Source organism: Xiphophorus hellerii, chromosome 21 (genome assembly GCF_003331165.1).
Source record: "Xiphophorus hellerii strain 12219 chromosome 21, Xiphophorus_hellerii-4.1, whole genome shotgun sequence".
NCBI classification, from domain to species: Eukaryota; Metazoa; Chordata; class Actinopteri; order Cyprinodontiformes; family Poeciliidae; genus Xiphophorus; species Xiphophorus hellerii.
Genome location: NC_045692.1, coordinates 1233784 through 1247362, shown reverse-complemented (window position 1 = coordinate 1247362; position 13579 = coordinate 1233784). Strand labels below are relative to the sequence as shown.

Below are 13579 nucleotides of genomic sequence, written 5' to 3'. Positions count from 1 at the left end.
GACCCCGACTCTCAGTGCTCCGCCCGAGACCCTGCCCCTCAGTGCTCCTGAGTCTCCGCCCCTCAGTGTTCCTGAGTCTCCGCCCCTCAGTGTTCCTGAGTCTCCGCCCCTCAGTGTTCCTGAGTCTCAGCCTCTTAGTGCTCCTCCCGAGACCCTGCCTCTTAGTGTTTGTCGTCGCCGCCTCTGGGCGGCCCCCGGGACGCCGCCTCGTTGTCGTCGCCGTCTCTGGGTGGTCCCGGAGACTCTTCGTCGCCGCCTCCAGCGCCGCGGACGGCCGCCGGACCACCTCCGTGGTTCCCGCCTCCAGAGACGCGGACGGCCACCGGACCACCTCCGCAGGTTCCGCCTCCTTTGTTTCCGCCCACGATGGTGGGTTGTTTTTGGTTTGCTTTGGACTCTGGCCCCCCGTCCAGCGCCCCTCCGCCCTCCCTTGTTGTGTTTATTGTTTTTTGGGCGTCTGGTAGCCGTCCTTGAGGGGGGGGTACTGTCGTGATCTGTGTTTTCTGTGTGTTAATTTCAAGTTTTCTGTGTCTCTGCGTCTCCGTCGGGTCCTTGTCTTGCAGTCGTCTAATGTGCGTTCTGTCCTCCGTGTTATCCAGTCATTTTAACGGTTGCTACCGGCGTCGAGCCCTGGCTTCCGCTCGGCCGTGCTGCCCGTTGCTGGACTGTGTTTTTCTTTATTAAAATCACTTATTCATCTTACCTGGGTCTACAGCGTCTGCCTCACCACCTCAACACCCGCAATTCATGACAGATGGAACTTGACTTAATGTCATGTTTTGATTGTTGATTCTATGTTGCATTGTGTTTGATATGATGTAAAGCACTTTGAAATGCCTTGCTGCTGAAATGTACTATACAAATAAAATTTGATTTTGATTTGATTCTCCACCAACAAACAAAGTAATGCCCAGCTAGATGCAGAGGGTACAGCAATACAATTATCAAGCATGTACCAAATCTCCCCGTCCATGACCTTCCGCTTCTCTTCAGATATCCTATAAAAGCGCTGCCGAATTGGTTGTGCCTCACCTACGTCGATATCATGTTGGATTAAGTGAGTTCGGCTGGGCACATCATCAAACAAACAATAATATTCATTAAACATAGCAGTCAACTCAGTGCCCCCCTCCTCAGACAAGTGTGCAAATAAAGAATCCAGATTCCTCAGTGCATCAGAATTTTTCAGCCTGCCAGTCAACAAACTCATTAGGTGGAATTACCCCATCGTTTTCAAGTGCAGACAAGAAACCCAAACCACCCACTGTAGTAACCACAGAGTCTGTCTTATCAACCTGCGCCTCCTCACCTTTAATGGCAGACACCTGTGAATCCTGTGTGTAATATGGTTTTAATAAATTTACATGGTAAAGTTGTTTTGACTTCCTCCGCCTTGGCGTTGACAGCAGATAGTTTTGATCTGACAGCTTGCGCAGAACTGTAAATGAGCCTGTAAATTTAGCTTGAAAGGGGGAGCTGACAACTGGTAATAATGCAAGTACCTGATCACCAGGACTAAAACAACAACTTTCCACCTTACGGTCATAGATGCATTTCATTTTCTCCTGAGAAGAGGTCAACTTCTCCCTATCCATTTCCACCCCCACATACAAACGATGCCTAAAATCATTGACATAGTCAATTAACTTACTTGGAGGTTGTGAAGGTCTCACAGCATCATGCAACAGTTTAAGCGGCCCACGCACTGCATGTCCAAAAACAAGCTAATTTGGACTAAAACCAGTGCTCTCCTGCACCACCTCACGAGCAGCCAGCAGAAGCCATGGTAAAGCATCCTCCCAATCCTCGTTTAACTCCACACAGTAACTACGCAACAAGGACTAGAGGGTCTGGTGGAACCTCACGAGAGCATCTTGACTCTGGGCATAGTATGCAGAAGCCTGATTATGTTTTACCTGTAACAGTTTCAAAACTTGAGCAAACATAAGAAAACTTTGAACCTTGATAACTTTTGGAATACCAAAAATAGAAATAAACTGGGTCAGAGCCTTCACCACAGACCTAGCAGTAATAGTACGGAGTGGATACTCATCTGGATTTCTTATTGTCTGACACATTACTGTCAACAAATAATTACTCCCAGCCTTAGACTGAGGCAAAGGACCAACACAATCAATAATGAGATGTTCAAAGGGTTGCATAATTCCCGGAATTGGATACAAGGGAACGGCTTAATGTTCTGGTTTGGCTTCCCTGCCATCTGACATGTATAGCAGGTTTTGATATATTCAGACATCTTTTTTTAACTAAGGCCAGACAAAATAAAGCAGGATATAATTATAAGTCTTGTGGACCCCCAAATGCCCTGATTGATCATGGGAAGCCCGCAACACTTCACTGCGAAAGTTAGAGGGAACAACAGTCTGCCAGAGTGGACCACCAACAAAATCCTCCCCATGTACCAACCATTTCCATACCAACAATCCATCCTTCAACACGTACCCACTGGCCACACTCTCTTCCTCAGTGACAACCTGATCAAACAGATGACGAAGAGAAGAATCTGCTCTCTGCTCTGCCATCAGGTCACTATGATAAAGACAAAAGAGAATCAGGGACATATACAGAGAAAAAAAAAATCACTTTCCTCTGCTCCCTCACCTTCATGGTCAGGGACAGATGCAGATTCAGCATGGCACATAGTTCCCCTACCGGAAGCATCAAGGGGGGCGTGGCTCTCACTAGTTGAACTCAATCTACGTTCTTCCAACTCCAGTTTTTTCACATCTAATATTTTCTGTTCTATCCCAGCCTGCAGCAAAAGCAGCTCCTGCTTCTGTTCAAAAGTCAAGCTAGTGTCAAAAATGTCAGTGTCCAACCACGTCCCGGTAGCCTGCAACTTAGCTGGTCCTAACACACCGGAGTCAGTTAGATTAGCTTTAATGATAGCTCTAATACTGTCCTTAGACCGCTTATCACTGACCTCCAATTTAAAATGTTCAGCGATCTTTAACAATTGTTCGCGTGTGCAGCGCTCCAACCCCTCTTCAGACGGATCTCGCAAAAACCCGTCAACATTAGCCATAACATTAACAATTATTCACACAACACCTGAATTCCAACCCTACCAGTAGCACTCTGAGCTCCCACAATCCCAAAACAGCCACAGCGTCACAGTGACCCCGTCCCTCTAACTGCCTAACCAGAATCTAACTAATCTCCCCCCTAGTCTTCGGGTGTTACCGTGATGGGTTTTTATGCACTAATGCCCGAGAGTCCGGAAAAGCAACCAATAAATGGCGACCCCCCTGCAACTCCGGATGTGCTCCCGAGACAACTGCTCTACCCACGTTCACACCACACTAAAATCCCCCCACAACAAACTCCATAAGGGAAATCGTTTTTAAGCCTAACAGGGACAGAACCACCGCGACTTACTACGATTGTATGGGAGCGATCACTCAAACTGCTACACAAACACACTCTCTCAAAACAGATGTATAATGGCTGCTTCACTCACCAAACCAAGCACGATTGTCAACTTCCCCCAACAAGCCAAAGTTCACAACTCAAAACATACTACCTGACAGCTGATCTCCAATCCGGATTCAAACTGAGGAGCCCCCCATTTGTCACGCCCCACTCATAGGCGATGACAAAAATGGGAGACAGACGAGCAGATCCATAGAAACAATAATTTATTTTATCCAAAATATGCTCTGCGAGAACTGCTCAGCCAGTCAGAGAGAAGCATGGACCAATGCTGCTTGTTCCGGTCTGGTCCGGAGGCCAATCAAGCAGGGGCCTGGTGACTGACTGGATGTCAGTATTTATCAGCCACCCGGTGCGTTCAATTAACAGCCCATCTACCTGCTTCCTGAAAAGAACAAAACAAACAAATAGTGGACTAGAGACACCTACTGGACAGGAGGGGATCGTCACAATGGTAACTATCCTGAGCATTCATGACAGACTATATTGTGGCATATAGCTGCAGCATAGAAGAGAGCAATAGGGAGAGTGTGAGCAGAATGTACACGAAGTGATTGACAGCGCTAAGGCCCTCCTCTTGACTCTGATTGGTTGTTTCTGATGGAGCGGTGTATTTCTGCAGATGGCTCAGGTAGGAGGTGGAGGAGCATGATGTTTTCACAGACTATCTGTCTCATACGATAATGATACAACAAGGTGGCAGTTTTAAAAAACCATAATTTTAAAAATGTTACATACTCTTAATTCTTCATTTCAAGAACTTTAGTATATTAGTAATTATTTTTTGTGATATTTTTACCACTTCCTTCCAATCATTCTTTTATATCCTCCAGCCCTTTCTTTTTTCCCTTGATGAATAGAAACTATACATCAGACGACAGAATCAGAAAACATTTATTGTTCATCCAGAGACGGCACATTAGTCTACACATGCAAAGATCCTCCATCCACAGTTTGGATGGAGGATCCAAACTGTGGATGGCGTGACTGGTCCAGTGTCACGCTACACTTTGGATTCCACTGACTTTTAGGAAGTACAGAAAATCAAATCTGTTGTTTTTTTCTTCTAACTGTAAAACAAGGTGTGCTTTTTCAGTGAACATCATGCTGTACGGAGTGTTTAGAACATTAAGGCTTGGATCCAAATCATTTTTTTTCAAGATGACAAGAGTATCAAAGTTTGTAGGAAATATACTTTTTAAGAATAACACATTTATAGATTTTTCACATCATAAAATCTACTCCAGTAAATATCAAAAGCCACACCATCAATTACTATTGAGGCTGGTGCTGGCAGCAACAAACAAGATAAGTTTGTGGCCTTTGTGGCCATAAGACAGAACCTCATTTACTTATTATCTGCTACTCTGTAACCTTTTTCCCTTTTCATCACATATTATATGTACCCGAACAATCCCAAGTGACACAAAGAGAAAAGAAAGAGTTGAAAGATGCTGTTCTAATTTAGTTTTTTATAAAAGCTGAACTTCTGCCAGCTTTGTGTGTTTTACATTGCAGACAGGCAGAAAGACTTCTCTTGGCACTTTTCAAAAATGAGAAGTAAAATGATTCTGAGGTGAACTCTAACAGCCAATTCACCACCTGAGCAGCCAAACCATTAAATTAAGTAATAAATTAACATGACATAAAGTTTCATATGTAAACTATTTTGGACTGCTTAGTAAATAATTATTTCCTTACTGAAAAATTGTCTTGGCTTTTGAGACTACTTCCTGCAATTTTCTTGAGTATTTCACATTTCACATTGTCATCATGTACAGTAACAACTGTAAAAGCAATAATCAGAGTACCTAGATACAAAGCTAGCCTTATGACAGTCAGACAGAGACAAAGAAAAGCATGATGATATATTGTTATAGTATAACTAAATTCTACTGTTTTATATTATACAAAACATGCTTATAATGTTTCTGGGGTTACAAAATTTGCTACACAAATGTTCTGATGTGAGAAAAAACAGACTTTGGTACATCTTGCCATATCACAATATGACAAGAAACAGTTGTCCCAGTTTCTATTTGTAACAAATTCTAAAATACCAAAAGTGTGTGTGGGGGTGTGCGCGTGTGTGTGTTTTTTTATTACATAAACATTTAATAATAAACATGAATTTTTTTGTCAGAAAATTCACGAAATACCTTTTGGCACAAAACAAAACCAAAACATCAAACTAGCACAGTCTAAAACAAATTTGAGATTCTTTGTTTTAGTACTGTACAACCAGGAACTTGAATAGAATTTAGTTATAAGTAATGCATCTACAAAAATGTTCTAAATATTACTAAAGTAAATGTGAAAAGCAATAATACAAAACTTAAAAGTGGTGTTTTATGTATTTTCCCCCAAAAAACTTAGCTTCAAATAAGAGGGTCCATAAAAAGCTGGTATTGACAGTAAAATTAAGGTAATAATTAAGAATTTGTCAATTTGTAAATGTATACTTGCATAAGTGTAATAAGATGCTGGGGTCACCAGAAAAGGTCAACATCAAAGTCATCTCTGGCATGCTGAAAAAGCTTTGCTACTGTGGAACATGGTGGATCACTCTGGGCGGTTTCCATTGGAAGTGACTGAAAATATGCAAAAATTAAAAATGGTGGCAGACAATAATGAGAAACTGTTCATAGGGAAATTAACAGACGTATACCAGTGATGTAAGGCTGAGACAGAAGGTGATGATTTAGTAGGTCAACAACCCAGAGCACGCTCTAGTCTGATTGACAGCCCATGGTACAAGTTATACGCTGCTGGACACACGACTTTATTAGTTCTAAAGGATAATTAAAAAAATCTTACCAACAGTGATACTTGACACATCACTGGCTGGTAATTGCAAAGCAGCCAATCCAGGAGTGCAATAAATTTTATGCATGTTAAGGTATATTTGGTGTTCTATCTAGTAAATTAGGCAGTTCTAAGGTTTTTTAGAGGGGGTTTCAAGTTTTCACAGATTTTAAGCAGTGATGTTCCCTAAACCCCCACAAATATAGGAGGCCGCTTTACCCCTAAAATGATTTGGTCAGCTTGACTGATTTTTTTTTCTCTTAGGGTTAGGGTTAGGGTTAACCCCTGTTTCTTATATAGAGTATTCAAGAGTTTCTGTTGAAGTCCAATTATCTTGGAGCAATCTTTCTCTACGTCAGTCTGCACAAACCTGCTGTAGTTTGTAAAAATAATAATAATAATAATTAAATAAACAAATTTTAACAAAGCTGCTCTGGCTTTCATGCATAGTGGTCACTACAGTGGACAGCTATCTAAAAGCCATTTTCTTGTGCTTCCTGTGGATTTTTATGTTATAAATGCACACAGACCACTGAAGTGGACACTAATGCATCATAAAATATACCATCAACTACTGGCCATCAGCTGCAAATGCAAGAAATTATTTTTGTTAAATACAATATGGCCGACAGACAAAAAAGCATGAGAACCGACCCGGTCCCTCCTTCTACTGTAGACGACTCTTGCAAGTAAAAAACATATTGTGACATCAGATAATCCCTAAAGAACAATACTACTGATGTATTTTTCAAATAACAACTTTGTATTTGGACAAAATTACAATTGATCACATAAAAAAAATATATATATATTTTTACAAAAACATTTTCCTACCTTTTTTTATGCCTTAAGAAAAAAAATTAAAAAATGGAAAAAAAATTCTGACACAAAGGATCATAATTCATGCATGAAAGGGTTAAAATAAGACAAATGATCAGTTAAAAGGTGAGGCTGCATTTCGTTAAAAGCAAAAAAAGATCAACAAAAAACTTTGCATGAGACATGATTGTAGAGTCTACTGGAAACAGAACACTAAAGTGTGAAGGTAAAGAGTTAGAGAACCACCATGTCCTTTAACTCTTATAAGGAATTTTCAGAACCAGAGAACCTGAAGCCATCAGAGCTGTTTCACCCTGAAGAATGATGAACAATGCCAGTGTTCAGCTCACTAACACATAAAGGAGAAAACGATGATTTTTCTCAACAATGCTCAGGTTTCTGTTACCCGTCTTACTTCTTTTTGACAGTAATATTCCACTTTACTCCAAAAAGTTCATTTAAATTCCTGGTTGTCAAGCAAGAAAACAGAGAGAACTCAATATAGCTATACACAAACAAAAACCAACAGAATACATTTTAATTGAAATTGACACTTTATGTCTAAATCTTTTAGGAAACCTTTGTTGAGCTCTGCTACACAAGCAACATTAGGTTGTTTAAAACAATCTGTGCTTTTGCTACATTGGTGTACACAGAGGAATACAGCATTTAGATATTGTGAACAAAAAGATCCCTTTTTCTAAAACACTATATATTGAAGTACTGCAGCCTCAGTAATAGATATTGCAGTTGCTCCCTTAAATTCATTTAAGGGAGCAACTGCTCCCTTTTCCTTTAAAGGAGTTTTTCTCATATGTAATTGCTATAGATGATTATACAGTTTTTGGAATTAGAAAATCAAACCTGAGTGAATAAAAAAGCAGTTTTCAAACAAGGATTTATTTTACCTATAAAGAAAAACAAGCTATGCAATCCAAGTTTGCCTTATGTGAAGCCATAGATGCTCCTAAGCATGATAGCTGCTTGTAACTTTCCTTTACAGAATTATTCTAATTCAACCACTGGAGGATTTTCAATACTTTCATACTTTATCTAGGCCACTCCAAAGCCATCATGTTATATTAAGAGGTGGTGTTGCCTGGTGCATAACCCGCCACAAGCTGATGGCTGCCTAATCTCTTTCTGAGGTTTAATGGAAGGCTATTTAGGTCCAGCAGTAGCTGGACTGGAGAAACAAACATAAAACATGGTGAATCATAGCAACTGTATGATTTAAAAAAGCACAATTCCTTTTTCACATATTGCTGGTTTGCAAAGCTTTTGGTCCTTTAAAAAGATATTCATCTCATAATGCTTTTTGTATTTACACTGACTGAAATAGGTCTTCTTTTTTATTCACTCTTACTGACTCAGGTAATTCATGCGCACAAAATGGATTTCACTGGAATACTTCAAATACTTTCCAAAAAAAACAAAACATATAAAATGGAGTCAGAAAAATCCTGACGTTTTGTCAATCTTTCAACACATTTAGAAGTTGTAAAACTGGTGAAATAGTGCACTTTTTTGCTGATGTATGTGCTCTAAGAATTGATTGCCATTCATTTACAAATGTACTCACAAAAAGTTAGGGATATTAGGCTATCAGATGAAGTGTCGGGATGCATTATCACCTTTACAGCTGAACTTCATGTGACTTTCGCTAAATCTTTGAATACACATATCCAACTGTTCAATGTTTCAATACATTTTGAACAACCTACTGTTTTTTAATGGCAAAATTCACAACAGGTATTTGACCCCTGAATCAACCAATACTTTTCCTACCTCAATTGTTTTTTCTTGTATTAAAACAGTTCTCCTCAACATACTGCAGACATTTTGACATCATGAGACCAGAGCAACAGCTAACAATTGACCAACATAATTTCCATTATGAGGCTTCCAACAGGATGTTCTCAGGCGGAATTGGCCACTGAGCTTACAGAGTCACAGTATCATCAGCAGGTTGCAATGTAGATATACAATAGAAAGACTGGAAGAGTCACAGAAAGGTATAACAGTGGACTTTCTTTGGCCACGTCTGCTGTGAAGTGAACAATGCCCAGCACAACTGGATGATGAATGCCATTCAACTCCTGGTACATTTAAGGGAGGTGAGAGGCTCCCAGATGCCACATCAGATCATTAGGAATCATTAACATCAGTGTGGTCTGTGTACTGGACAGCCTGCAACCATAACTGGTCACACCAACAGGCTGAGTGGCCTGGCCTTGTATGGGCCAGGGAACGTTTCTCTGATGTAAGTTCATTCACGTTTAGCAGAAATGATACAACCTAAATAACATCATTAATCCAGTCATGGATTAATGATAAAAAACAAAGGGATGACAATGCTCCAGGTCATCGAGGCTGCAATCTTGAGGAACACCTGCTGAACACCAGGATACCATGACTGGAGTGGCCAACATTTTCACCAGAACTGGTTCTCATGGAGAACCTGTGGGGTCAGCTAAGTCGCTGTACAGGGACTTGTAACTTCATATTCAAGAAACTCAATGATTTGAGGGCCACCCTTCAACAAGAGAGGGACGTCATGCCACAACAGACTATAAGTTGACTTGTGAACAATCGGAGACATTGTTGTCAAGTTGTAATTAATGCTCAAGTCACATGACACATTATGGAGACATTGACATTAATTATTGTTGCATGCCCACAACTCTTGGCTTTTCTTTTAATACACTGTGTGAGGTAGGGAAATCATTGTAGGATATTTCTAAACTTGCCTACTTTCATGCCATGATATCCTTGTTGTGTGAACTTTCTAAGTTTTCCACAAATTTGACCAAAAGCAAAATATCCCTAACACTTTGTGAGTAGTATATGTATACAGATGTATAAAACAGTATGATGCAGCGTACAGTAAACGCTTACTTTAGTGCAAGTTACGTCTAATTTGTCTTTGTAGCTACATGATAAATGCTAAGCTCACTTATGGTTCCAACAGTATTCTGTTAAAGATGGGTTACCTGTACAGAACAGAAGCATTACATAATCCTTCTTGCCATTGTTGAAATTCTCTGTAAAATAATTATTGGTGTATTTGGAGAATACAGAATGCTTTTTACTAAATAAATAGTTTTGGCTGGTGTAGCACCACTTTCAAGTATACACAGTATTTACAATGTAGGGAAGTAAACATTGGTTTCACAGCTATGGAACAACAATTTTGTCTTAATGTGACTGGCACATTGTTTTTTGTTGTTTTTTTTTAGTCCAAAACATATGACTCTATAAAAAGGATTCCCATAGGAGTGACCACAAAGAAATACACAGTGATTATTTTAACAACACACAAACTGTTGCGCTTCAGTGTAAGCGTGTACAAGAACCATGCTACATATAAACTTCTTTAGAATTAGAATTTTCTGAAAATACACTTGTATTTGCTTTCTTCAAATGGCAGTCCGGTCACATCGTGTTTTATTCCTTGAAAGTAGGAGTAATTGAGGTTCCCTTGTAGAAAACATTCCTAGCATTATCAGGACTGTTGGCTCTCTCTGGGATCATAATGATATTATTGCTTTTTCTTCGCAGCGTTGACTCACGACTGGAAGCAACTGAGGGGATTTCGGAAGCTGCCTCTCCCCCTAAGTTACCACCTCCTCCAGCCCCAGGACCACATCCATCTCCTGGAGTGACCCTTATGGTGGAAAGGCCCTGAGGATGGAGCCTCTGCTCTGACTGGCCAGTGTTCTGGGTGTGAACAGTAACTATGGATGGGGTTCCAACAGTTGAGGTGGTGATAATAATATGTTTGCCACGTTTCTGGTCAATGGACCCTTCACGAGCTGAGTCTGAACTCTCTGAGTCGACGCTTTGATCATTGTGCTCAACAGTCTGCCTGAGACCTGACCCACTACCAACACAGCTAGTCCCTGTACTTCCACCGACACTGTTGCCATGATCCAGCGATCGCCACCTCCAAGATCCACTTCCATCTGTAGATGGAGCTTGAATAACTGGTTTGTTATTTTCAGGGTGGGCCTCTACTCTGACAATTGCTCCAGTGCTTCCTGAAATGCTACCAGTGGTGCTGCCCAGTGAGCTGGGCCCTGTGGTGCTGATAGGGTCTTGATCGGTGAGTGCTCTGTATCGTGTACTACCGTGGCAACTTCCATTGTCATTAAAACCCATGCTGCTTTCATCTAAGCTTTTGGAATGGGTTTGAAGTAGACCCTGCTGCTTGGACATAGCAATCACTTGCATGATTCGTGGCTGGGTGCTCTGCATGTTTCCAGTCTTCTCAGCTGCTCTTTGCCAGTTAGCTTGAACTGTACTGTTGACTGTTATGTCACTTGCTCCTGTCCTTTGGGAAAAGGTCTTGTAATTTTCATGTGCTTCCTCTGGTATGTGCACTAGCTGTGATGACCCGGGTCTAGATTGCATTGATATCCTAGTGCCTCCAGTGATTCCACTGCAGTTACTGGGTAGTGTGGTACTAGCACCAGTGGGTAGCTTGGACAAGTATGTGCTGGCATCAAGGCCTCCATTTATGCCCACAGTTGATGGTTCAGCGCTGGATCGTAGCTCAATGCTGCCATGATGTGGAAGGTGTCCAGAAGATGAGTCGACAGAGGAGGAAAAGGAGTCTGGGGACATCATGGAGCATTTATGGTTGTTGTTCTTGCTTTTCCATTGAGACAGAAGCTGCTTTGAGCGACTGGAGTCCATGGACGCATGGTGGAGAGTGGCAGCATGGCGTCTGGCGGCTTCTTCATATGCTGCTATGGCCTGAGGGGTGTGAACCCGAGGGAGTGTATGGCTAAAACTCATCATGGCATCTTTGCTCTGGGGGCTGCAGGGCGACATCACTTCCACATTAGCATTGGAGCGCTTTAGGCTGTCTTCAGGTCTCTGCTGCTGAAGGCCTCGGTGAAGCAGGCTTTCAGAGTGGGAGGTGGGGATACCAGCCTCACTAGACATACTAGCTTTCATCTGAAGGTGATGGAGAACAGCCTCCTGGCTTACATGTGGCAATGTGCAAGAAGGGTGGTGCAAAAGAACAGGAGGACTGCTGTTGGGCTCCTCACTTGACTGGAAATTTCCAACTGCATACACCCCCTGGAAACAAATCAAACACAAGTACGTACTTTACTTGATAATGCACAAATCATTGACATGACTGTGACACTTTTTATTTTATACAGTTTTAATAGGTTCTTATAGCTTAAGTGTTTCACTAATCCTAAAGGTAAAAACAGAGAACCACAGGTGGAAACATAGTCTATGGAGCAGTTATATTTCATTTAGGTTCCTGCCGAGGCCTTTCTGCATTGGTGTGTTGGAGTGCTTCACTTTCGGACTGCAGGAACTCTAAGAATTTGTAGTTCCTAGAGTGTATAAATGAGCATATACTGTAGTTAATCTATTATGATCTTGCCACTTCCGATACAACAGATCTAGTCCATTAATCCCTCTCTTCAGATCCCATCAGATCCTTGTTGTAGTCATCTGATCATCTGCTCCTCTCAAAGTCTTTTAAAATCGGACTTATGACATCAACTCTGTGGCACTTGAGTGATGTGAACTGTCATTCTTATTTCAAGGATTATCTAGTACTTAGTAGTTTTGTTCTGTTCCATGTTCAATATTTCTTTATGTATGTATGTAGGTGTGTATGTATGTATGTATGTATGTATTTATTTATTTATTTATTTATTTATTTATTTATTTATTTTATTTATTTATTTATGTCTTTTTGTTTTAGAATGTGCTTCATAAATAAATATGAGGTTCAGTTTGGTTATCAGGTTTTTCTCCCAGGTTTATTTTTTGGTAAGGCAGACACCCTGTCTTCTTTTAGGAGTTTAAGGACTGGCATCAAAACATTGGTAACAGTGAGCTCCAATGTACTTCCAAAAAAATGTCATAACTCATTCAAATAACTGAATCAAGGTCTCCTAATCCATTCATGTCAATGGGTATAATGAACAGGATGCCACGCATGGAACAAGTTTAATTATGAAATTTCCTCACTGCTTATATATTTCAAACAAGGCCAGACCAAAGCATAAGCAAACTAAGTGGCTCCTTAGGGCTCTAGGGCTACTAGGGAGTCCCCTAAGTGGAACTTTTTTTTGTTTAGTAATGATTCTATGTGATTATATTAACAAAACACATAATTTCATTATAGAGTTCTGATTTTTACAATAATATATATTTGATAATTAATGTAGAAATCATTCTTTATATGGGAAATAAACATGAATTGCTCTTGGTGGTCCCCTGGTGGCCGCGGTAGGTCACACTTCACCAGTACTGAGCTGCTATTTGCAGAGTTCATGCAAACCTCAAAAGCTACGATAGAAGATAAGTTAGCAAAACAATGTCGCAAAAGAGGACTTATCCGTCAGGGAGAGAGAAAAGAAAGAGGAAGAATAGAGAAAAAGCCTTGAATGGTCCAATTCAATAGCCAAACATTTATGCTACCATCTTTGTATTTGGAGTATCTTCAAATAAGTATTTGAATGCTGCG

At 40.7% G+C, this 13579-nt stretch overlaps 1 protein-coding gene and 1 long non-coding RNA gene across 9 annotated transcripts in view; both read right to left on the bottom strand.

Moving 5' to 3' along the window:
- Positions 1-13579, bottom strand: part of plppr4b (phospholipid phosphatase related 4b) — a 49946-nt gene that overhangs the window by 22239 nt on the left and 14128 nt on the right. For 4 of the 8 annotated variants that reach the window (XR_004337300.1, XM_032551069.1, XM_032551070.1 and 1 more), the window contains exon 7: positions 12073-12165. The exons of 2 other annotated variants lie outside the window; for them this stretch is intronic. Coding sequence is in view for 5 of the 6 variants with exons in the window: in XM_032551069.1 (XP_032406960.1) it covers positions 12073-12165 (93 nt within the window). In the remaining variant the exon portion in view is untranslated. Of the gene's footprint in view, positions 1-7612; positions 12166-13579 lie in introns of those variants that run through there. 2 more of the 8 variants (XM_032551065.1, XM_032551066.1) reach the window with 1 other exon arrangement.
- Positions 1963-2665, bottom strand: LOC116711665 (uncharacterized). Its single transcript, XR_004337303.1, has 2 exons — positions 2623-2665; positions 1963-2550 (listed from the first exon to the last, which is right to left on the bottom strand). It is a non-coding gene; the product is annotated as an uncharacterized LOC116711665 (long non-coding RNA).